This window comes from Heterodontus francisci, chromosome 32 (assembly GCF_036365525.1).
Source record: "Heterodontus francisci isolate sHetFra1 chromosome 32, sHetFra1.hap1, whole genome shotgun sequence".
Lineage (NCBI taxonomy): Eukaryota > Metazoa > Chordata > Chondrichthyes > Heterodontiformes > Heterodontidae > Heterodontus > Heterodontus francisci.
Window position 1 is genome coordinate 30,396,464 of NC_090402.1, and position 24,695 is coordinate 30,421,158.

The window sequence follows — 24,695 nt, forward strand, 5'->3', positions numbered from 1 at the left end:
AGAGGACAGTCCTAGCATTCTATCATTGAATCCATTAAACACTCATAGAAGCACCACATATATATGACCAGGTTACTATAAAAAACAACCAAAACATTTATCTACTGAAGATACCTAATCCATTTTTTTAAAAATCCAAAATACTGGGCATTAAAAGTTGCCTGAGAAAGCCTTTTTGCCACAGTGACTAATAAAAGAATAAAAAAATAAAAACAAATCTTGCAAGCTGTTAACATTTTTAAAAATTACTTCCGATGAAAAGTATGTAAACACATACCTCAGCATATTTGATATAAAACTGCAGGTCTTCTGCTGCACCTGTAAAACCAATTTGCGTATTAATTTTTTGAAAAAAACTAAAGTAATAAATTACAAAGTTTGCTTTTATAAAATTGCACACATATCAAGGTTCATATAGGTTTCTAAAAATACAAGAGGTATGACTAGAGAACAGCCTATCTACTTCCCCATTAACTAGGAAACAATATCCTGTCACAGGAATGACTAAGCCAAAGAAAGGAACAGTGCCAACTGAAGTCACAAGTGGCTAGACTATGCCCTGGAGAATGTGTAATGAAAATTCCCATCAGACATCTTAAATACCTAAGCTTTTCCATGGTGTGTCAATTTTGTTTTACATAATGCTGTAAGACTTTAGTTCCCCAATGCTACCAAACCTGTTCCTCTGTCCTGCTGGACTCCATGACTCCCCCAACAACCCCTCCCCACCCCCCGTCCCAATCATCCCCTCCCACTCCCAGATCCAAAAACTCCTCAGAATGCTCATAAACTTCCTGACCACATACTCAGTATGTCAGACAAATTACTGTGCTTTATGCTATAGATCTCCAGAGTTTATCTTCCAGGCTTCTCTAATCTTAGAGTTGTCCCAATGCTCCCAGAATCTTTGATCTCCCTTCCTAATGTTCTGAGAATACCAGGATACCCTTACCTTCCAGTGCTCCTCAATCTCAATACTGATAATGTGTGTCCTTGATAATACTACTTGACATAACTGACACCCAAAACCTCCAACACACCCTTTGTAATGCTTTGTGGAATCAGGAGGTAACATATGAGCAGTCCTTTGAATAGTGCAAGCTTCCCACCAACATCAAACTTATTGGGCAGGATTTTGGGTCGGGCCCCGGCATCGGGGTCAAATGGGGGGTCCATCCCTGCACAGTGTGGGAAACAGCCACCGGCAGTGACTATTCCCCAAATTGGCCAATTAGTAACCAGAGAGTGGGTTCTCAAAGCTGGAGGGCCTGGAGGTAACAGGGAGACAGGGGAGCCTCATACTTGAGGCACCCGATCAGCAACTTTAAAAGCTGTTAAATTAATAAATCACCATAGCTTCCCGGCTACCATTGTGGAGGGGGAGTCCCTTCACAGGGCAGCCTACAGACACAGCTGTGGTCAGGCAGGCAGGAGGGCCTGAAAGACTGTCTGGAGCACTGTCATTCCAGGTTTGTTGCCAGGAAGCCGCCTCCAGGCAGCTGGCCTAGTTCCTGACACCGTAGAGGGCCCGCAGGCTGACTGGAAAATTCCAGTTGACCTCTGTTAATTGGCCTTAATGGGCCAGTAATTTAGCTGAATTGGCTATCCTGCCACTTGCGGGCAGGTAGCCCTTCCGTCCCAATCCCACCTTCAGGAAAATGGTGCCAAACGGCTGCAGAAATTTTCGCATCCATCTGCTTCCATACTCACCCCCATATAGGGCAAAAATCCTGCCCACTCTGTCACAATTTTTCAAGCACGCTTTATAAGTCAACATTTATAAGGGAGTCATCATCTGTCAAGTAATGTTCAAGTATTTGGCATACATTTTTTAATGTAAGGCCTTTTTAATGTAATGTGCCTCAGTCATGTCTTCCCTGTCCATGGGTAATATTTTTTTTAACTCCATTTTTGGGTTCAAACTAATCCCCAGACCAACATTTATGGCAGGCAGGTCCCACCTCTCACTGCATCCAAATTGTGCACTTAAGTCTTCAGTTTGTTTTAATTGATAACTTTTTGAGCAAGAGACAGAATGCTACCAGTTGAGCTAAACTGTAAACTGCTCATTTCCCGGCGGAGCAGCAGGAGAAGGTAGCGACTCTTCGGTGGGTGAGTGAAGGCATCAGGAGCTGTGTTTTGAAAGTAAGTACTTACTGTTTTACTTACTGTTTTCCTTGTCTTTGAGTTTCTTTTGGCGCCGGAGGAACCGGAAGCTGGTCGGCAGCGAGGACTCCTGGGTAGGTATTTTCCTTAAAGGTGCGGAGCTGAGTAAACCCGAGCCACTACACATGTAGTGTCTCCCACCCATCCTCCTCCTCTAACCTAATAATAAGACCCTTTTTACCCTCCTCCTCTAACCAAAAAGGACTGAGCAGGTAAGCTATTTACTGTTTTTGTTAATATCTATAGTTGTACTTAACTAAGGGGTAATTGAATAAAAGAAATGGCAGCCAGTGTAGTGTATTGCTCCTCCTGCAGTATGTTCGAGGTGAGGGGAACCTCCGGTGACCCTGCCGACTTCACCTGCTGGAAGTGCATCCGTCTCCAGCTCCTATCAGACCGTGTTAGGGAATTGGAGCTGGAGCTGGATGAACTGAGGATCATTCGGGAAGCTGAGGGGTTGATAGATAGAAGCTACACGGAGGTCGTTACTCCACAAATCAAAGGCAGCTGGGTAACAGTTAGAGGTGGGAAGAGGTCAGTGCAGGGATCTCCTGTGGTCGTTCCCCTCAACAACAAGTATACAGTTTTAGATACTGTTGGGGGGGACGGCCTATCGGGGGCAGGCTGCAGTGACCGGGCCTCTGGCACGGGGTCCTGCACTGTGGCTCAGAAGGGAAGGAGGGAGAATGGGAGAGCACTAGTCATCGGGGACTCGATGGTGAGGAGTACGGACAGGCGGTTCTGTGGGCGCAGGCGAGACGCACGGATGGTTTGTTGCCTCCCTGGTGCCAGGGTCCGTGATGTTTGTGATCGCGTCTTCAGGATCCTTAAAGGGGAGGGGGAGCAGCCAGAGGTCGTGGTGCACATTGGCACCAACGACGTAGGAAGGAAGGGTGGCACAGATGTTAGAAGTGAGTTTAGGGAGTTAGGCTGGAAGCTGAAAGCTCGGACGGACAGAGTTGTTATCTCTGGTTTGTTGCCGGCGCCACGTGATAGTGAGGCTAGGAATAGGGAGAGAGCACAGCTGAACACGTGGCTGCAGGAATGGTGTAGGAGGGAGGGCTTCCAGTTCTTGGATAATTGGACTGCATTCTGGGGAAGATGGGACCTGTTCAAACAGGACGGGCTGCATCTGAACCAGAGGGGCACCAATATCCTGGGAGGGAGGTTTGCTAGTACTGTTCGGGAGGGTTTAAACTAGTTTGGGAGGGGGATGGGAACCGGACTTGTAATCCAGGGACCAGTGGGGCCACTCAGAAAGACAAAGAGTGTAGTGAGGTATTGGGGAAGGTAGCACTGTCGCAGAGGACAGATGGGCACGGAGAAGGGTTAAAGTGCGTATACTTCAACGCAAGAAGCATCAGGAATAAGGTGAGTGAATTGAAGGCGTGGATGGGCACTTGGGACTACGATGTTGTGGCCATCACTGAAACGTGGATAGGTGAGGGGGAGGAATGGTTTTTGGAGGTACCTGGTTATAGATGTTTTCATAAGATTAGGAATGGTGGTAAAAGAGGTGGGGGGGTGGCATTGTTAGTTAGAAATAGTGTAACAACTGCTGAAAGAATTTTCGAGGAGGATCTGCCGACTGAGGCACTGTGGGTTGAGGTCAGGAACAGGAAAGGAGCAGTCACCTTGATGGGAGTTTTCTATAGGCCCCCCAATAGCAGCAGGGAGGTGGAAGAGCAGATTGGGAAACAGATTTTGGAAAGGAGCAGAAGTCACAGGGTAGTAATTATGGGGGATTTCAACTTCCCAAATATTGATTGGCAACTCTTTAGATCGAATAGTTTGGATGGGGTAGTGTTTGTGCAGTATGTCCAGGAAGCTTTTCTGACTCAGTATGTAGATTGCCCGACCAGAGGGGAGGCAATATTGGATTTGGTACTAGGTAATGAACCAGGGCAAGTGATAGAGCTGTTGGTGGGCGAGCACTTTGGAGATAGTGATCACAATTCTGTAGCATTCACTGTGGTAATGGAGAGGGATAGGTATGTGCAACAGGGCAAGGTTTACAATTGGGGGAAGGGTAGATATGATGCTGTCAGGCAGGAACTGAGGAGCATAAGTTGGGAGCATATGCTGGCAGGGAAGGGCACGGTCGAAATGTGGAACTTTTTCAAGGAGCAGATAGTAGGGGCCATTGATAAGCATGTCCCTGTCAGACAGGGAAGGGATGGTCATGTGAGGGAACCGTGGTTGACAAGAGAGGTTGAGAGTCTTGTTAGGAAGAAGAAGGATGCGTATATAAAGTTGAGGAAAAAGGGCACAGGCATAGCTCTGGAGGGATACAAGATGGCCAGGAAGGATCTGAAGAAAGGGATTAGGAGAGCTAAGAGAGGGCATGAAAAATGCTTGGCGGGTAGGATAAAAGAAAACCCCAAGGCCTTTTACGCGTATGTCAGAAATATGAGGATGACTAGGGGGACCGTAGGTCCGGTCAAGGACAATAGCGGGAGACTGTGTGTTGAGCCGGAAGAGATAAGTGAGGTTTTGAATGAGTACTTCTCTTCGGTATTTACGAATGAGAAGGGGTGTATTACTGAAGAGGACGGTGTGAAACAGACTGGTAAGCTCGAGGAAGTGCTCGTTAGGAGGGAAGATGTGTTGGGGTTTTTGAATAACTTGAAGATAGACAAGTCTCCCGGGCCTGACGGGGTATATCCAAGGATGTTATGGGAAGCAAGGGATGAAATTGCAGAGCCGCTGGCAATGATCTTTTCATCTTCTCTGCTGACGGGGGTGGTACCAGGTGATTGGAGGGTGGCAAATGTTGTGCCCCTGTTCAAGAAAGGGAATAGGAACAACCCTGGGAATTACAGGCCAGTTAGTCTTACTTCGGTGGTAGGCAAGTTGATGGAAAAGGTGCTGAGGGATAGGATTTCTGAGCATCTGGAAAGACACTGCTTGATTCGGGACAGTCAGCACGGTTTTGTGAGGGGTAGGTCTTGCCTCACAAGCCTGATTGAATTCTTTGAGCAGGTGACCAAGCAAGTGGATGAGGGTAAACCAGTGGATGTGGTGTACATGGATTTTAGTAAGGCATTTGATAAGGTCCCCCATGGTAGACTTATGGAGAAAGTCAGGAGGCATGGGATAGTGGGGAATGTGGCCAGTTGGATTAAGAATTGGCTAACTGATAGAAGGCAGAGAGTGGTCTTAGATGGTAAATACTCAGCCTGGAGCCCAGTTACCAGTGGCGTGCCGCAGGGATCAGTTCTGGGTCCTCTCCTGTTTGTGATTTTTATTAACGACTTGGATGAGGAAGTCGAAGGGTGGGTCAGTAAATTTGCAGATGATACAAAGGTTGGTGGAGTTGTGGATACCGAGGAGGGCTATTGTCGTCTGCAAAGGGACTTGGATAGGTTGCAGTGCTGGGCTGAAAAGTGGCAGATGGAGTTTAACCCTGAAAAGTGTGAGGTCGTCCATTTTGGAAGGACAAACATGAATGCAAAATACTGGGTTAACGGTAGGGTTCTTGGGCATGTGGAGGAGCAGAGAGACCTTGGGGTCTATGTGCATAGATCATTGAAAGTTGCAACTCAAGTGGATAGGGCTGTGAAGAAGGCATATGGGGTGTTAGCGTTCATTAGCAGAGGGATTGAATTTAAGAGCCGTGAGGTGATGATGCAGCTGTACAGGACCTTGGTAAGGCCTCATTTGGAGTACTGTGTGCAGTTCTGGTCGCCTCATTTTAGGAAGGATGTGGAAGCCTTGGAGAGGGTGCAGAGGAGATTTACCAGGATGTTGCCTGGAATGGAGAATAAGTCTTACAAGGAAAGGCTGAACATTCTAGGCCTCTTCTCATTAGAAAGGAGAAGGATGAGGGGTGACATGATAGAGGTTTATAAGATGATCAGGGGAATAGATAGGGTAGACAGTCAGAAACTTTTTCCCCGGGTGGAGCAAAGCGTTACAAGGGGTCATAAATTTAAGGTGAAGGGTGGGAGATATAAGGGGGATGTCAGGGGAAGGTTCTTTACCCAGAGAGTGGTCGAGGCATGGAATGCCTTGCCCGGGGAAGTTGTTGAGTCAGAAACTTTAGGGACTTTCAAAAGGCTTTTGGATAGGTATATGGATAAAGGAGAATGATGGGGTATAGATTAAATTGTCCTTGACAGAGGACAAAGGATCGGCACAACATTGTGGGCCGAAGGGCCTGTTCTGTGCTGTATGTTCTATGTTCTATGTAACAGAACTGTCAAACAATTCAAAAACATTTTTTAGTTAGTTTTTCACGTTAACGTCAATGGTGCAACAAAATCCACTATATAACAGTAAACACTCAAAGCAATTAACCTCGATGCTCTTAAACTTCTCATTTTTCTTTAACTTTCATGTCAACACTTTCATGGGTGTTGCAATGAAATCCTTCATATGGGGACCATACACTTAGCAATTATACTATACAAAAGTAACTCTTAATCTATATGAAAGTAACACTTAAGTGCCTCAAACTAAAAGCTTATTTCTCAGTGCTCTTAAAGCAGACTTGTTTAAACTTCAAGTTCTTTGTTTTTTTTTGCAGTACACAGGGTGCTATTGGCACAAGATTTATTTTCTATGGGGGCATGCACCCTGACTTGGTGCACTTATGTAATTAAGTATACACAATCACTCCAGCCCCACTCCCCACTTTATTTTGAAACCGTGGCAAATTCACAAGGAAAGTGACAAGAACAGTCAAATAAAGCATTTTAACACATTCACATGTACCTTATTCAAAAAAAGCAGCTGTAACCAGCATTGAAATTTTATATGAAACAATAGCCAGAGAAAACCCAGAAAGTTGCAGACCTGAAATGTTAACTCTGCTTCTCTCTCCACAGATGCTGCCAGACCTGCTGAGTATTTCAAAATTTCTTGTTTTTATCTCAAATGCAACTTTCTGGGTTTTCTCTAGCTATTGTTTTATATAAAACTTCAATACGGCTTACAGCTGTTTTTTGGGAATAAGGTACATGTGAACGTGTTAAAATGCTTTATTTGACAGTTCTGGTCACTTTCCTTGTGAATTTGCCAAGGTTTCAAAATAAAGTAGGGAGTGGGGCTGGAGTGATTGTGTATACTTAATTACATAAGTGCATCAAGTCAGGGTGCATGCCGCCATAGAAAATAAATCTTGTGCCAATAGTACCCTGTGTACTGCAAAAAAACAAAGAACTTGAAGTTTAAACAAGTCACTGACCTGACCTGAAACGTTAACTCAGCTTCTCTCTCCACAGATGCTGCCAGACCTACTGAGTATTTCCAGGATTTCTTGTTTTTATTTCAGATTTCCAGCAACCGCAGTATTTTGCTTTTATTTTAAAGTTGCATTTGACGTTATACATGACTTCTTTGGGGGACAACACTAAATGATCGCAGCTGTAACACACACAGTTATCACGGTTGTTAATTTAGTGTTGGTCCCCCCAAAAATAAATATGCTGCTAAAGGTTTTTCCCTACAGAAACATATATTTCTGCTACTCACTGTCTTAACTTAGTGCACAACAAAACAATGGGGGAAAGTTACGTCTACTTGGTTCCAGCCCAGCCCTACAACCTATCTGGTTCTGACAAGCGCAAATCTGACCTTCCAAATTATCTAATAGATTGATGATAACAAAAAAAATTGACATTTACTGTGAAACACTGACAAGCTTGCCACCTGAGTGGAAAATCCAATGCTTGGCATATATAAGCTATTCTACCAAATTCATATAACTTCATCAACAATTTAAGACTGCACTGGAGCCAAAATAGCAAAGGAGAGATAGGGACAGAAAAGGATGGCATCTGTCCTATCCATGTAACTCTCAGGATATTGATGGCAGGGGATCCAGTGATGGTAATGCCATTGAACGTCAAGGGAGATGGTTATATTCTCTCTCATTGGAAATGGCCATTGCTTGGTTACTGTGTGGTACGTTTGTTATTTGCCACTTATCAGCTCAAGCCTGAATGTTGTCCAGGTTTTTATGCATGCGGACATGAACTGCTTCAGTATCTGAGCAGTTGCAAATGGTACTGAACACTATGCTATGATCAGTGAATATCCCCATTTCTGGCCTTATGATGGAGGGAAGGCCATTGATGAAGCAGCTGAAGATGGTTGGCCCTAGGACACTATTCCCAGGAATTCCTGCAGCAATATCCTAGGGCTGCGATGATTGGCCTCCAACAACAACTGGGCTAGGTATGACTCCAACCAGTGGACAGTTTTTCCCCAATTCCCACTGACTTCAATTTTGCTAGGGTTCCTTGATGCTGCGGTCGGTCTGACGTTACTTTGGAATTCAGCTCTTATGCCCACGCTTGACCAAAGCTGTTGAGGTCTCGAGCTGAGTGGCCCTGGCGGAACCCAAACTGAGCGTCAGTGAGCAGGTTATTGCTGAGTAAGTGCTGCTTGATAGCACTGTCATTGACACTCTCCACCACTTTCCTGATGATTGAAAGAAGACTGATGGGGCAGCATTGGCTGGGTTGGAGTTGTCCTGCTTTTTGTGGACAGGACGTACCTGAGCAATTTTCCACATTGTCGGGTAGATGCCAGTGTTGTAGCAGTACTGGAACAGTTTGGCAAGGGCAGCGGCTAGTTCTGGAGCACAAGTCTTCAGGACTACAGCCTGGATGTTGTCACTGCCCATAGCCTTTGCTGTATCCAGTGTCTTCAGCCGTTTCTTGATATCACGCAGAATTAATTGAATTGGCTGAAGTCTGGTATCTGTGATGCTGGGGACCTCAGGTGGAGGCCGAGATGGATCATCCACTCAACACTTCTGCCTGAAGATGGTTACAAATGCTTCACCCTTGTCTTTTGCACTGCCCCATCATTGAATAGAGACTTAAAAATAAACATATATTAAAGACAATCTTCCAACCTGCAGCATATACAGCATAGAAGGTACAACTATAAATCAAGTTTAAAAATACCTTGTTGGTACTGGACAGATGTTGTTTACATTCATCTTTCCTCACTACCTAGTATCCCAAAGAGGTTTAGTCAAAAATAGTGCCGATTCCTTTGAGAATGAGCAAAGCTTCACAAACCAAATTTAACTTACTTGGCTGAAATATGTTCATTTCATCTTAAAGTCTAACCCAGTTTCACTGTAAAAAGCACTTGCAAAGTAGAGGCCAGTACTGCACCACTTATAAACCTCAATACACAACTGGCAGTTGTTGCAAAACTGAAGGTAACCACAGGAAATGTGCAGAGGGAGGATATCATTTGAAAAAAAAAACAATGCCTTTTTTGCATAAAATTTTGAAGGAGTCACTAGAACTGGCTGAAGAATTGTTTTAAAATATACGTCAATGTATCAAGATTGTTAAACAAGAATAAACAACACGAGGTAGCTCAATGAATTGCGTTGGACTTCAAGCCTTTCTTTGCAACAACATGACTAATTAAATTACTCTGCATCTTATCACCAACTCCTCAGAAAGTGCCAGATCCTGATACAAGGTGAAAAGGAAGGGCAAAAGATAATGAACACAGCCAGTCATTTAAAATTCTCACAGGATAAATTTGTCTTTAGAATTCACTAAATAAATTCATCTTATGTATTTTCAAGTATTTCATAGGCAAAAGTTATTTGAAATGAACAAAATATAATTTTGCTTCCCATAAATTAAAAGGCACTTACGTAAAGAATCTAAAACTCAACTGAAATACTGAATAATGTTGTAAAAGGGGATTACAAATTTGTTGATATTTCAATGGACTCTTTTCTTGTACGCTTGATTGCTATTTCAAGCAATCTTATTTTTTATACGAGCCATAAATAATGTGCATTACTGGAACTTTCATGTATTAGGCCAACATTTCTTCAACACACCACCAGATAAGTCCGGGCTGACAGCAAGGAAATCACTAAATACTTACTCCCTTTAAGATGCTTCTTATAATATCAAGGAATGCAGCAACATGACTAACACTTCATCTACTACATTGTCCAACCTAGGTTGGCACGTCAGTTCCCTGCACCCCCCCCCACCACAATCCCCCCGCACCACCAACTGAGGCATAACACAATAACAGGGGGATAATGTGTAGCACTATCATTTACAGACTGTTTATGATATAGGCCCATAAGACACTCTTGAATAAGACAGGAAAAATCTAATTACAGGATGTTTTCTATTTGAAGTGTGAAGACCAATGAAAAAGGCCGGCAATATAAGACAGTCTGCTACAGGCATGGTCTTCTGTATTCTTTGAAAGAAGTTTAATCACCACACACAAATAAAAATTGCTATCCTCCCATCATTGAAAAAATGTGAGATAGGGATACCAACTCCAATAAATTCATATCAGCACGCTGCCATTTTGCAATCTAACTGTTATGGCCACTGTTCAAATTCAGGTTTGCCGGAACAGGCACTTTGGGCTCAATGGGCTCCTTCTGCGCGGTATCATTCTATGCATCTATATGGAGAAACAATTAAGATCAAATTCACTTTGTTCAATCAATACAATTTACTTTGCCATAATGATACTAAAAAAAAAGGACGCTTTCCCATATCAATGGGTTGTCTTACTTAATGATACTAAAATGTCTTCTAACTATTCCTCCAGCATTTCTGACTTTCTGAACCTGCCTAAAACTTTTGTAGCTCCCTGTTTCAAAGCCTTACTGCCCTCACAGACTTTCTTGGCCCGGATTTTGCAGTGGCCATGATGGCGAAACTGTCAGCATTCGCTGTCACTACTCCACTAAAACTGACAGCAATTTCTAAAGTGCACACATGCACAGAATAATGCAGAAATCCTGAACTTAATGCCAGTGATTCTACGCTTCTCCAGAGGATGTGCTGTTGAGGGACCTCCCCAGACTGAATTGATAAGACCTTCCACTTTTACTCTGTTCATTATTCTGTCATTTAACACCCTCTCTGCACTAATGCTTTGTCATTCACCACACCATTAACACACCCTTTGCCTTTGCTCCATGACCTTCTGGTCAGTCATTTTCTGTGACCCTCTGTCCTATCAACACCTTCCCTTTTGTGATCTTTTGCCCACCCCTGCTTTCTTTGCTTAAAACCTATTATATTTCTAACCTTTGCCAGTTCTCATGAAAGGTCACTGACCTGAAATGTTAACTCTGCTTCTCTCTCCACAGATGCTGCCAGACCTGCTGAGTATTTCCAGCATTTTTTGTTTTTGTTTTTATTCCACTTGGATGCTGTTAGGCTCGCTGTAAAAACCCTTGAAAAAGTTATACCTTATTGAATGAGGTGTAACTGGGTTTTTAATGGCATACTAAATTCATAGTAATTGCTAAACACCCTCAGTGACCCTGAAAAGCTAATTTCAAATTTCTTCAAAACGATAAACAAAATTCCACATATTGTTGGAAAAGTTTTTAGCTTCTATGTTAATCCAATCATTATCATTTATTTTGCTATCTGAAATTTAAAAGTAAAGGATTTAAGTGCTTTTAACTTCCTGGTTTGCAGTGTATGAATAATTCAATGTGATTGGTTCCTCAGATGGTTCCTCAGGCTTGATGATCACAGCTGCTGCATGCCAAGACTTGACTTGGCGCCAGATTTAAACTGCCATTGGGAGAGAAAAGCATGCCACAGCGATCACTTAATCTTTGTAGACAGCTTTCTTCAAGGTCGGCCTTGCATCACTGCTAACCACAAAATCTGGGACCTTGTTTCAAAGCAACCTGATGAGCGTATTCAAGGGGTCTAATGCCTGTTTTAGTTTGGCACTTTGTGCTAATATGGCAGCCAGCACAATTGCAGGGTGGATAAGATGAATGGGATATGGAATGGCACACAGAAATTGGTTCCCCAAGGTGAATTTTGTGCCCAAAAGATGAAGTGCACCAATTTCTCTGCGCTTCCCCACCTCCCCATGTTCTGGAAAACTGTCCCAAGTATATTCATCACCTTTACTATTTGAGTTGTTCCGCTTCTCCCAGTCTACGTGAAAACAAAACTCACCTATTATAGCCACTTTGGTTTTGCTACATGCTTCCAAAATCTCCATACTTCTGCAACCCCCAATACATGACTATCATCAGAAGCTCTTTAGAAAACTCCCATCAAAGTTCTACATCCTTTGCTGTTCCTTAATTCTACACATAGTGTCTTCACTGTCCGATCACCCTTACTGAAATCCTTTCTACTGCTGTAATTGTGCCTTTTATCAATAATGCTATTTTTCCTGTTTGCAATTTCTCTGTCTTTTTTAAAGGTTCCATAGCTTAGAATACTTAGCTTCCAATCATTCCCAGCTTGTAACCATGTCCGTGTTATGGCTACTACAAAGCTGAGTTTGTGCTTATAACTCAATTATTTTATTTCTCATGCTGCGTACATTTGAACAGAATGAGTATCCAGCCAGTCAACAGTAAAGATACTGATACATTAACCAGGAGGAAAAACAATCATGAGTAATGTCACATACACCAAATACATCAAACTAAGTTTTTCTTCTTCTTCGGCCTCCTTGTCTCGAGAGACAATGGGTAAGCGCCTGGAGGCGGTCAGTGGTTTGTGAAGCAGCGCCTGGAGTGGCTATAAAGGCCAATTCTAGAGTGACAGACGCTTCCACAGGCGCTGCAGATAAAATTGGTTGACAGGGCTGTTACGCAGTTGGCTCTCTCCTTGCGCTTCTGACTTTTTCCCTGCCAGCTGCGAAGTCTCTTCGACTCGCCACACTTTAGCCCCGCCTTTATGGTTGCACGCCAGCTCTGGTGATCGCTGGCAACTGACTCCCAAGACTTGTGGTCAATGTCACAGGACTTCATGTCGCGTTTGCAGACGTCTTTAAAGCGGAGACAAGGACGCCGGTGGGTCTGATACCAGTGACGAGCTCGCTGTACAATGTGTCTTTGGGGATCCTGCCATCTTCCATGCGGCTCACATGGCAAAGCCATCTCAGGCGCCGCTGGCTTAGTAGGGTGTATATGCTGGGGATGTTGGCCGTCTCGAGGACTTCAGTGTTGGAGATACGATCCTGCCACCTGATGCCAAGGATTCTCCAGAGGCAGCGAAGATGGAATGAATTGAGACGTCGCTCTTGGCTGACGTACGTTGTCCAAGCCTCGCTGCCGTAGAGCAAGGTACTGAGGACACAGGCCTGATACACTTGGACTTTTGTGTTCTGTGTCAGTGCGCTATTTTCCCACACTCTCTTGGCCAATCTAGACATAGCAGTGGAAGCCTTTCCCATGCGCTTGTTGATTTCTGCATCGAGAGACAGGTTACTGGTGATAGTTGAGCCTAGGTAGGTGAACTCTTGAACCACTTCCAGAGCGTGGTCACCGATATTGATGGATGGGGCATTTGTGACGTCCTGTCCCATGATGTTCCTTTTCTTGAGGCTGATGGTTAGGCCAAATTCGGTGCAGGCAGCTGCAAACCTGTCGATGAGTCTCTGCAGACACTCTTCAGTGTGAGATGTTAAAGCATTGTCAGAAAAGAGGAGTTCCCTGATGAGGACTTTCCGTACTTTGGTCTTCGCTCTTAGACGGGCAAGGTTGAACAACCTGCCATCTGATCTTATGTGGAGGAAAATTCCTTCTTCTGAGGACTTGAACGGATGAGAGAGCAGCAGGGAGAAGAAGATCCCAAACAGTGTAGGTGCGAGAACACAGCCCTGTTTCACGCCACTCAGGATAGGAAAGGGGTCTGATGAGGCACCGCTATGCTGAATTGTGCCTTTCATATTGTCATGGAATGAGGCGATGATACTTAGTAGCTTTGGTGGGCATCCAATCTTTTCTAGTAGTCTGAAGAGACCACGTCTGCTGACAAGGTCAAAGGCTTTGGTGAGATCGATGAAAGCAACGTAGAGGGGCATCTGTTGTTCACGGCATTTCTCCTGTAGCTGTCGAAGGGAGAACAGCATGTCAATGGTAGATCTCTCTGCTCGAAAGCCACACTGTGCCTCAGAGTAGACACGCTCAGCCAGCTTCTGGAGCCTGTTTAAAGCGACTCGAGCGAAGACTTTCCCCACTATGCTGAGCAGGGAGATTCCACGGTAGTTGTTGCAGTCACCGCGGTCACCCATGTTCTTTTAGAGGGTGATGATATTGGCATCGCGCATGTCCTGTGGTACTGCTCCCTCGCCCCAGCACAGGCAAAAAAGTTCGTACAGTGCTGAAAGTATAGCAGGCTTGGCACTCTTGATTATTTCAGGGGTAATGCCGTCCTTCCCAGGGGCTTTTCCACTGGCTAGAGAATTGATGGCATTACTGAGTTACGATGTTGTTGGCTGTTCGTCCAGCTCACCCATGACTGGCAGAGACTGGGCTGCATTGAGGGCGGTCTCAGTGACAACATTTTCCCTGGAGTACAGTTCTAGGTAGTGTTCCACCCAGCGGTCCATTTGCTTGCGTTGGTCAGTGATTGTGTCCCCTGATTTAGATTTGTATTATTTAGATGAATGAAAAGAATTATAAAACAAAATCTTTAAAATATAAGATATTGGTAAATACTGCAGCAACAATATCCTTGAATGTGAAAGAAAATCAGAAGAAGATGGAAATAAACAGTTTGCTCAGTGTATTATACTGAAATGTTGCATTCCTTGAGAGATTGCCCCACTTGAATTACAAATTTGCATGGTGGGTTTTAAGCAGGACTTCGCAGTACTGTTGCTGCTAAAGCAGAATGTTACAATGAGTGGGAAACGTACACAAAATACACATGATCAGACTGTTCCTATAGCTAGCAACATTAAAACACAAAACAGGGAAGACTAAAAAATACTACCAAGAAAACTGCCATCTCCCTTCATAGCAAGCATAAGGGATTTTGTGATTGTAAGCAGAGAACATTTCTTTAATTGTGTTGACTTTTTATCTATAATGACATGTGCAAAGTAACCAATTGTGATTCCTCCCTGGGATATAATAAACTCAATTTAAGTCTGGTGATGTCAGGGAGCTGTTTGATTAGATCAACTTGGAAAAGGTTACATTCTAATGCAAGAATGAACCACAAATTCTATTCCTATCCAAGTTAAATTGTTCAATGTCGGAATGATTCAGAGATGGTGTCAGAAACTCTGTACACTTTTACATCGTAACTATATCTGTGCTTGCTCTGCGATGCATTAGTTGATCCACACATTTGCACAAAGCAATTACATCAGCAGACAGTACATGAATGAACAGACATAACCAGGGCTCCATGAACCTCAAAGCAGAATGTTTCTCCAGAGATTAGATGATCTGTTAGTGTATTTACTTTGCTAATCCGGAAGTTTCTTTTTATATTTAAATACATTAATAAACAAGTCAGGTCAAGATTTAAGGAACTTTGTCTTCTCTCTTAAATCAGCACTACGAGAAAGAAAATAACTGGATTCCCTCAAATGACAGTTTTAATTAACTGTTGAAAAGTTGGTTATATTATTTGTCTTTGTAACATGTGGTAAGAAAAAAAGCAGTATCTGGAGAACAGGTTTACTGTATAAAAGATTATTTATTGCTTCTGTATTTGTCCTTCCATAATATTAGTTATTCCTTAAGCATCTTTCTTGTGAGAGATACTCACCTTCCTCCAGCTCCATATTCTGGAGGAAAAGAGGATTTTGTAGGACACTGCAGTGACCCCCTTCATCTTCCTTGGTCAAAAGCATCAAGTCAGTATAGATGAAAATGCAGACCTGTAGAAGACACAAGGATAAACACACCTTCAATATCTGAACTGGATATTGATGATCCTGCAATTTTAAAAAAATGGGTTAACTCATGCTGCTTAGCTCACAGTCTAAGCAGCACGAAACACAGCACTCCTTTTAAATAAACGCAAAAATATTTTCACTGGATATAATTTAACCTTAACCTAATTTTCACCTTGATGATTGCACAATACATCTTCACTATCAACTTAACTGAACATTTCTAAAAGGCAAACACAAAATTACTTAAATAAAATTAGCAATGATTTCACACCATAAACTTTTACTGGACCAACAAAGTGCAACTATATTCTGAAAATATAAAGGAGCCAATATGTGATGATATATGCTGACAGAACAAGTAACAACAACTTGCATTTATATAGCATCTTTAGCATGGCAAAATGTCTCAAATGCTTCATTGGAGTGTTATTAAACAAAATCTGACACCGAGCCATGTCGGAGACATTCAGGCAGGTGACCAAAAGCTTGGTCAAAGAGGTAGGTTTTAAAGGGTGCCTGAACAAAGAGAGTTAAAGAGGCGGAGAGGTTTTGGGAGGGAATTTCGGAGTGTAGGATCTAGGCAACTGAAAGCACAGCTGCCAATGGTGGAGCAAATAAAACAGGGGATGTGCAAGAGACCAGAATTGCAGCAGCACAGAGATCTGAGAGGGTTGTAGGACTGGAGGAGGTTACAGAGATGGGGAGAAGCAAGGCCATAGAGGAAGTTGAAAACAAGGATGAAAATTTTAAAATTGAGGCATTACTGGACCAGGAGATAATGTACATCAGCAAGCATAGGGGTGATGAGTGAATGGGATGGTGCCCATATGTGGTCAGAAGCTCATCTTGGGGTCAAATATGACACGGAGGTTACAAATGGTGTGGTTGGGCCTCAATAGTTGCCAGGGAGAGGGATGGAATCAATGGCTAGGGAACAAGGTTTGTGGCAGGGACTGAGGACAATGACTTCAGTCTTTCCAAAATTTAGTTGGAGGAAATTTCTGATCATCCAGTACTAGACGTCGGACAAGCAATCTGATAATTCAGAGACAATGGACCAGTTGGAAGAGGTAGTAGTGAGGTAGAGCTGGATGTCATCCGTGTATATGTGGAACCTGATGTGTTTTTGAATGCTGTCGCTGAGAGGCAGCATGTAGCTGAAAAATAGGAGGGCCAAGGATAGATCTTTGGGGGCTCCAGAGGCAACGGTGCGGGAGCAGGAAAAGGAGCCACTACAGCTGATTCTCTGGCTACAACAGATAAAAATGGAACCAAGTGAGTGTCGTCTCACCTAACTAGATGATGCAGGAGAGGCGTTAGAGGAGGATTGCATTGTTAACTGTGTCAAAGGCTGCAGACAGGTCAAGAAGGACAAGAGGAATTGTTTGCTATAGTCACAATCACATAGGATGTCATTTATGACTTTGATAACCACCATTTCAGTACGGATTTGGGCGGCAACTGCATGTTCAAGATCTTGAAAGGAAAGTGAGGCTGGAGATGAGGTGGTTGTTTGGAAGGATAGGGGGTCAAGGGTGTGTTTTTTGAGAAATAATTATGGCATATTTTAAGAGGAGGGGGACAGTACCTGGAGAGAGAGAAATGTTAACAATATCTGCTAACGGGGAGGGAGGTGGGTGGGAATGGGGTGAGGGTACAGTCAGAGCTGGGCGAAGATTGGGACTGGTTAGATCCCCGCAATCATCTTGTAGATGATACACGCTGCTGCCACTGTGCGCTGGTTGTGAAGGAAGTGAATGTTTAAGGTGGTGGATGAGGTGCCAATCAAGCTGGTTGCTTTGTCCTGGATGGTGTCGAGCTACTTGAGTGTTGTTGGAGCTGCACTCATCCAGGCAAGTAGGGAGTATTCCAATACACTCCTGGCTTGTGCTTTGTAGATGGTGGACAGGCTTTGCGGAGTCAGGTGGCGAGTTACTCGCTGCAGAATTCCCAGCCTCTCACCTGCTCTTGTAGCCATAGTATTTAGATGGCTGGTCCAGTTAAGTTTCTGGTCAATCGTAATGCCCAGGATGTTGAGTTTGTGCACAGCAAGCTTCCACAACAGCAATGCGATAATGACCAGATGAAAGATCACTGACCTAAAACGTTAACTCTACTTCTCTCTCCACAGATACTGCCAGACCTGCTGAGTATTTCCAGCATTTTTGGTTTTATTTCAGATTTCCAGCATCTGCAGTATTTTACTTTTATATTAATGACCAGATAGTCTTTTTTTTAAAACTGATGTTGATTGAGGAATAAATATTGGCCAGGACAGTGGAGATAATTCCCCTGCTCTTCTCCAAAATAGCACCATGGAACTTTTACAATCACCTCAGAAAGCAGATGGGGCCTCGATTGAGTATCTCATTTGAAAGCAGTGTCAGCCTAGATTTTTGTGCTTAAGTCTGTACAGTGGGACCTGAACCCACAACCTTCTAACTCAAAGGTGCGGCTGTACAAAGTCTGTCAGAGGTGCTGTCTTTCAGATAAGACATTAAACTGAGGCCCAATCTGCCCTCTCAGGTGGAAATATATATCCCACAGAACTTTTTGAAGAAGAGCAGGGGAGTTCTTCCATTGTCCTGGCCAACATTTGATCCTCAAATGACACCATCAATAACAGATTGTCATTTATTTCATTGCTATCTGTGGGAGCTTGCTGTGTGCAAATTGGCTGCCACGTTTCCTATATTCCAACAGTTTTCACACTTCAAAAATGCTTCTTTGGCTGTAAAACACTGGGAGATGTCCTGAGTTCATGGAAGGCACTAATATAAAGTCTTTTATTACGGGCAGGTGGGAAGTGGTGTGGGCGGCTTCCACTTTTCACCTCCCAACTGACCTCAGATAGTATTGTGTTAAAAATGATGTGTTAGTTCCTGAGTGTTTTTAGGGTCAAATAAACAGACAAACCAACAGGTTTTCTCGTAGGTATATTTAAAAAGTTAACTTTTTATGTAAATAGCAAAAACCCGAATTGTTCGCAACCTTCACCCACTCACGCATTCACATACTCATGTATACAAAAGAATAAATAGATAGAGAGAAAAAGGGTAGGATGCAATTAAAGTCCAAAGTGATGGAAGAGTTTGTGGTTCACAGAAACCCATTGAATCTTCTCGGGAGGACAGTCTTTTCAAAGGTGCAGTCCCAGATATTTGCAGTTGTGAACCAGCTGAGGTGTTGTAGATTTCTGGTGGTTAAAACTTCAATCTGGTGGCGGTGGTCACTTTTTAAAATTCTCTATTGCAGCAAGTTGAAGTATAGTATCAACAGCAGGGCTTCTTCCTTAGCTGGACCGATGTCAAAGCCTTTGGCTAGAACTGGCTTTCTGTGGTCTTTTCTTGATCTCTCCTCTCTCTCCAAAGGGCTACCTTTTAAGGTAAATACACATCACATTTCAGTCTGTCAGATGACAAAGGGCCCACTCCCCTGGTGTGACCACACAATGTTCAGGATATAGAAACCATTGCTATATGTTGGCATCTCAATGGGGACTTCACTCCTATTCACTTTGGTTTGGGCTGTGGAGTCAGTCTGTCTTACAGGACCTTTGTTTGTTCCATTCCTGCAGGTAGGAGTCACAAACATGAAATGGGCTCCTTTCAATTTCCCAATGGGTTCTCCCCAGAGCTAATTCAAAAGCAGTTAATGAGTTTCGTCTTTGCAGACAGACTTGTGTATTGCTAGTACTGGAGGAGGGTCACCTGACCTCTACTCCATTTTGTCTGTGGTTCAGTTTAACAGTTGACTTTTTATTTCATAATTTCTCCAGTTCATTGTTTATTTCATCACGGCTCCTTTGAAGCATGACACTTTCTTTCTATTAGGTGCCCATTGGTTCTCTGCAGGCACCTTGGACAACTATAACTCACTCAATACAAAAAACTATATGACACATTAAAATTATTTGCAGTATCAATGTAAATGTGAAGCTTTCAGAAGATTCATACAACACATTGACCAGATAAGGATATAGGTGACTCACTTCTAAACCTTTGGGCAGAAGGCCAGATGGACTGCTTAAGTATGCAGTTCTACCACTACTTTGCACCAATGCTAAAGTGTAAATCCAGAGTTAAGGTGTGTCTGACTTTAGAGGAAAGCCTATCTGGAGGAAGGAGATTCCCAACGCTTTGGCTGAACAGCATCCCCTACTCTTCCTGTAGGACAATGAATAGAAATGGAAAAGTTGAATAAATTATGTTCAGCAGTTCTACTCTGTGGGTCATCAACAAGCAAAACTCTGGGGATTAAATATTGATCCAAGAGGAGAGTTAAAAATGTCGAACATTCAGCAGCTTTCGGCTGAATGAAAATCAATTTTGACAATACAGTATATAGCGAATGCCTGGACAAATCAGCACTGACAGCTTATTTACTACTGGAGGGGTGACTTCATAATCAAGTAATCGCTATATCACCTCTGTTTCTGTCAAGTTTATTGCTTACACAATTTTTCAGAATACCAGCTTTATTTTTTGGTGAAGTTATGTACCCCTCCATCATGAGATTCTGTGATGATTTTCTCCATAGAAAAGACTAGGATGTGAGTGATTTTAATATATTTTGGGAAGAAACCTGCCTGAAATGGAGTAGTGTCTACAGACAACCCCATACTGGATTGACTATTCATATGCAGATGGGAGGTGGGAGGTGATTAGAATATGGAATGGGCTTTTGTTCAGATCTTAAACAATGGACCAAAAACAGAAAATGCTGGAGATACTCCGCAGATCAGGCATCATCTGTCAAGAGAACACAAGTCAGTTGACGTCTCATGTATGGACCCTTCCTCAGAACTGAATGATGTGCTGAGTGTCTCCAACATTTTCTGTCGTTCAGATTTCTCATATCTAGTATTTTGCTTTTTGCCCAGTCAATGAACCATTCATCAGCAATGTCCATTGTCCAAGGTGTCTCACACCTTGACGTGTACAAATTTCTTTCTTCCCAACTAAGCTTTGAAGAGACTCTTAAAGAATCAGCAGGCAACCAAATTCCTGTCAACTGAGGCAGCAGAAAGGCTACAGAAGGAGTAAAGTAGCAGAAAGCCTGCAAGGGAGAATTGATGCCCATTTTGTTGACAGAACAGGTAGCTGAATGGGTCCATCTTGCTATGTAAGTAACCAGCTCAAGTGGCTTGGCATATGTATGTTTTTAGAATTTGCAATAGAACACAAACAGAAGTTGAACTGATTGAACCAAATGACTTTCATCAAACTCAGTATTCTGCATTGATAAGCAAAATTTTGAAGATGCTGGAAATCTGAAAGAAAAGCCTGAAATAAAGAACGTTCTGATGAATGATCATGGACCTGAAATGTTAACTCTGTTTCTCTCTCACAAATGTTGCCAGACATGCTGAATATTTCCGGCATTTCCTATTACTATTTCAGTATTGTGTGTTTTGTGTATTGTAGAATAAGGTTGGTAACACTCTCACCTCTGAGTCAGAAGGTTCCAGATTCAAGTTCCACTCCAGGACTTCAGCACAAAAATCAAGGCTGACACTCCAGTGCAGTACTGAAGGAGCATTGCATTAACAGAAGTGCTGTCTTTTGGATGAGACATTAAACCGAGGCCCTGTCTGCCCTCTCAGGTGGATTTAAAACACTATGGCACTATTTCGAAGGAGTAGAGGAGTTATCCCCAGTGCCCTGGCCAGCACTTATCCCTCAATCAACATCACAAAAAAAAATTATCTGGTTATTATCATTGCTGTTTATGAGAACTTCCTGTGCGCAAATTGGTTGCCACATTTCCTACATTACAACAGTGACTGCACTTCCAAAAGTACTTCATTGCCTGTAAAGCACTTTGAGATGTCTGGTGACCATGTCAACTTGGTCTGCATTTGAAAAGTTTAAGCAGAAGGGCATTTCATTGTTAGACTCCTGGGTCCAGCTATCACTGCTAACAGATACAGGGCAGTGGGAGTAAAGCTCCATTAAATCAAAACAGGCAACCAGACAGTTTAAAGGAGTAACTGACACCACTGAAACCAAGTACATATCGCTGACCGATTGAAATTCATAATAATTTACTACTTTACATTATTTTGTCTGTCTCCTTATTCAGACATCCCCAGGCAACAATCTCAATGGTGACTTGAAAGGAGGGTCATACGATATATGCTGCCTCGTGTCTGGTAATGGTACAAGGTGCACTTAAACTGGCCACTAGGAGGTGCATTTGAGGCTCATTTGAAAACTTCCTCTTCTGTTTTCCTTTTTACAATGCTAAAGCAGTTAGCTTTCACTTGCATTTCCCCACAGCAATCTGTCTGAGTTAAGAATTCACTTAAGTGTCAATATGATTGAACATGAGCTCATGCGGATAATTCCAAACCCCCAGGGCAGGCAAAAGAGGGGAGGTTTAAATTTCAGAAATTGGAAACCCAACCCAATTTTAATGGAGATAGATTGGTGGATGCAGGACCAACCTGCTCTCCAAAGGCAGATCCATAATTTAAATATTTTAATAAGGCTGCGTGCCTCAAATTTTACCACAGTTTTAAATTTAAGGACTCCTGGCTGAGTTTTTCAGGACTCAGGAAACCTTGTAGCTGAAGGGAGGCAAGAATGGCTGGATCCAGCAAATAAAAGCCTTTCCAGCATAGTCTGTGAGCCAGGAGAAGAGGTTGCACCCCCACCCTCCCACAAGCCCACAAGCTAAGCTGCTTCCCACCCCATGATTGGAAACTAACACCAGCCCCCCCAACCCACCCCACACCACTGCTATAGTTGGACTCCCAAGCTTTCACCTGCACAACAGGACTAAACAAAAGCCACCCTCTTCAATCTCCGTGACAAACTCCATTCCCTGGCCACTGACTCCATCTCTCTTCTTGGCAACTGTCTGAGGCTGAACCAGGCTAAGTCATATTTGATCCCAAGTTGAGCTTCCAACCACATATCCATCTCTGTTACATTGCCCAACTATGTCTGCTTCAGCTCATCGGCTACTGAAACACTCACCCATGCCTTTGTTACCTCTAGGCTTGACTATTCCAACGCACTCCTGGCTGGCCTCCCATGTTATAAACTTGAGGTCATCCAAAGCTCTGCTGCCTGTGTCCTAATACGCATCAAGATCCATTTACCTATCACACCTATGCTCGTTTAACCGAGAGCCGATGTAGGTCAACAACACCTTTCATCCTCATTTTTAAATCACCTCATGGCCCCGCCCTTCCCTATCTCTGTAATCTCTTCCAGCCCCACAACCCTCCGAGATATCTGTGTTGCTCTAATTCTGGCCTCTTGACCGTTCACAATTTTAATCAGTCCACTATTGGTGGCCATTCCCTCATCTGCCTGGGTCCTAAGTTCTGGAATCCCCTCCCTAAACCTTTCCAATCTCTACCTCCTTTAAGACACTCCTTAAACTTACCTCTTTAACCAAGCTTTTGGTTATCTGCCCTTATTGGGGGGAGGATTCATATGACAGGAGATTTAGAAAGTTAACGAGAAAGGGCAAGGCAATAGTGCAGGGTAGCAATAAGGATAATGATAACCAGAGTGTGACAGGAAGGGACAGAGCAGTCATACATACAAGTGCACCAGCAAATAGGATCAGACTACAGAAAAATGGTAAAAAGACAAAATTAAAGGCTCTTTATCTGAATGCACGCAGCACTTGTAAATAGATGGATGAATTGATAGCTCTAATAGAAATAAATGAGTACGATATGATAGCCATTACAGAGACGTGGATGTAAACTGAATATTCAAGGGTATTTTACATTTTGGAAGGACAGAAAGAAAGAAAAAGAAGGTGGGGTGGCTCCGTTAACAAAAGATGAGATCAACACAGTAATGAGAAACGATCTTGACTTGGAATATCAAGACGTAGAGTCAGTTTGGGTGGAGATACAAAATAGCATGGGAAAGAAGTCACTGGTAGGAGTAGTTTATAGGCCACCTAACAGTAGCCACACTGTAGGGTAGAGAATAAATCAAGAAATAGTAGGGGCTTGTAAGAAAGGTACTGCTATAATCGTGGGTGATTTTAATCTTCATATCAATTGGACAAATCACATAGGCAAAGGTAGTCTTGATGATGAGTTCAGAGGATGTATTCGGATAGTTTCTTAGAACAATATGTTCCAGAACCAACCGGGGAACAGGCTATTTTAGACCTGGTAATGTGTAATGAGACAGGATTAATTAATGATCTCATAGTAAAGGATCCTCTAGGCAAGAGTGATCATAACATGATAAAATTTCATATTGAGGGTGAGAAATCTGGATCTGAAACAAGTATCTTAAACTTAATTAACGGCAATAACAAATGTATGAAGACAGAGTTGGCTACAGTGGACTGGGAAATTAAGTTAAAAGGTAATATGGCAGATAAGCAGTGGGCAGAGAGATATTTCATAACTCTCAACAAAGACTCTACGAGAAGGATGCACCATTCATGGCTAGCTAAGGAAGTTAAGGATGGTATCAAACTGAAAGAAAAGGCTTACAATGCTGCAAAGATTAGGAAAATTTTAGAAACCAGCAAAGGATGACTAATAAAAAAGGGAGAAATTGGAATAGGAGATTAAACTGGCAAGAAATATAAAAACAGAGTAATAAGAGCTTCGACAAGTATATATAAAGGAAGAGACTAGTTAAAGTAAACGTCTAGAGAATGAGACTGGGGAATTAATAATGGGAAACAAGGAAACCTGGAACAAGTATTTTGTATCTGTCTTCATGGAAGACTGCACAAAAATTCCAAGAATAGTAGGCAAAAGGAAGGGAGGAACCTATAACTACCACTATCACTTGAGAAAAAGTACTAAGAAAACTAATAGGACTACAGCCTGACATGTCACCTGGACCTGATGGCCTGCATCCTGGGGTCTTAAAAGAAGTGGCTGCAGAGATAGT

At 42.9% G+C, this 24,695-nt stretch overlaps 1 protein-coding gene across 7 annotated transcripts in view; it reads right to left on the reverse strand.

Moving 5' to 3' along the window:
- The window catches only part of rgs3a (regulator of G protein signaling 3a), a 401,039-nt gene that overhangs the window by 191,127 nt on the left and 185,217 nt on the right, over positions 1–24,695 (reverse strand). For 5 of the 7 annotated variants that reach the window (XR_010969010.1, XM_068012622.1, XM_068012623.1 and 2 more), the window contains 2 exons: positions 15,678–15,789; positions 278–318 (listed from right to left, as the gene is read on the reverse strand). Coding sequence is in view for 6 of the 7 variants with exons in the window: in XM_068012622.1 (XP_067868723.1) it covers positions 278–318; positions 15,678–15,789 (153 nt within the window). In the remaining variant the exon portion in view is untranslated. Of the gene's footprint in view, positions 1–277; positions 319–9,214; positions 9,249–15,677; positions 15,790–24,695 lie in introns of those variants that run through there. The other 2 variants (XM_068012628.1, XM_068012627.1) reach the window with 2 other exon arrangements.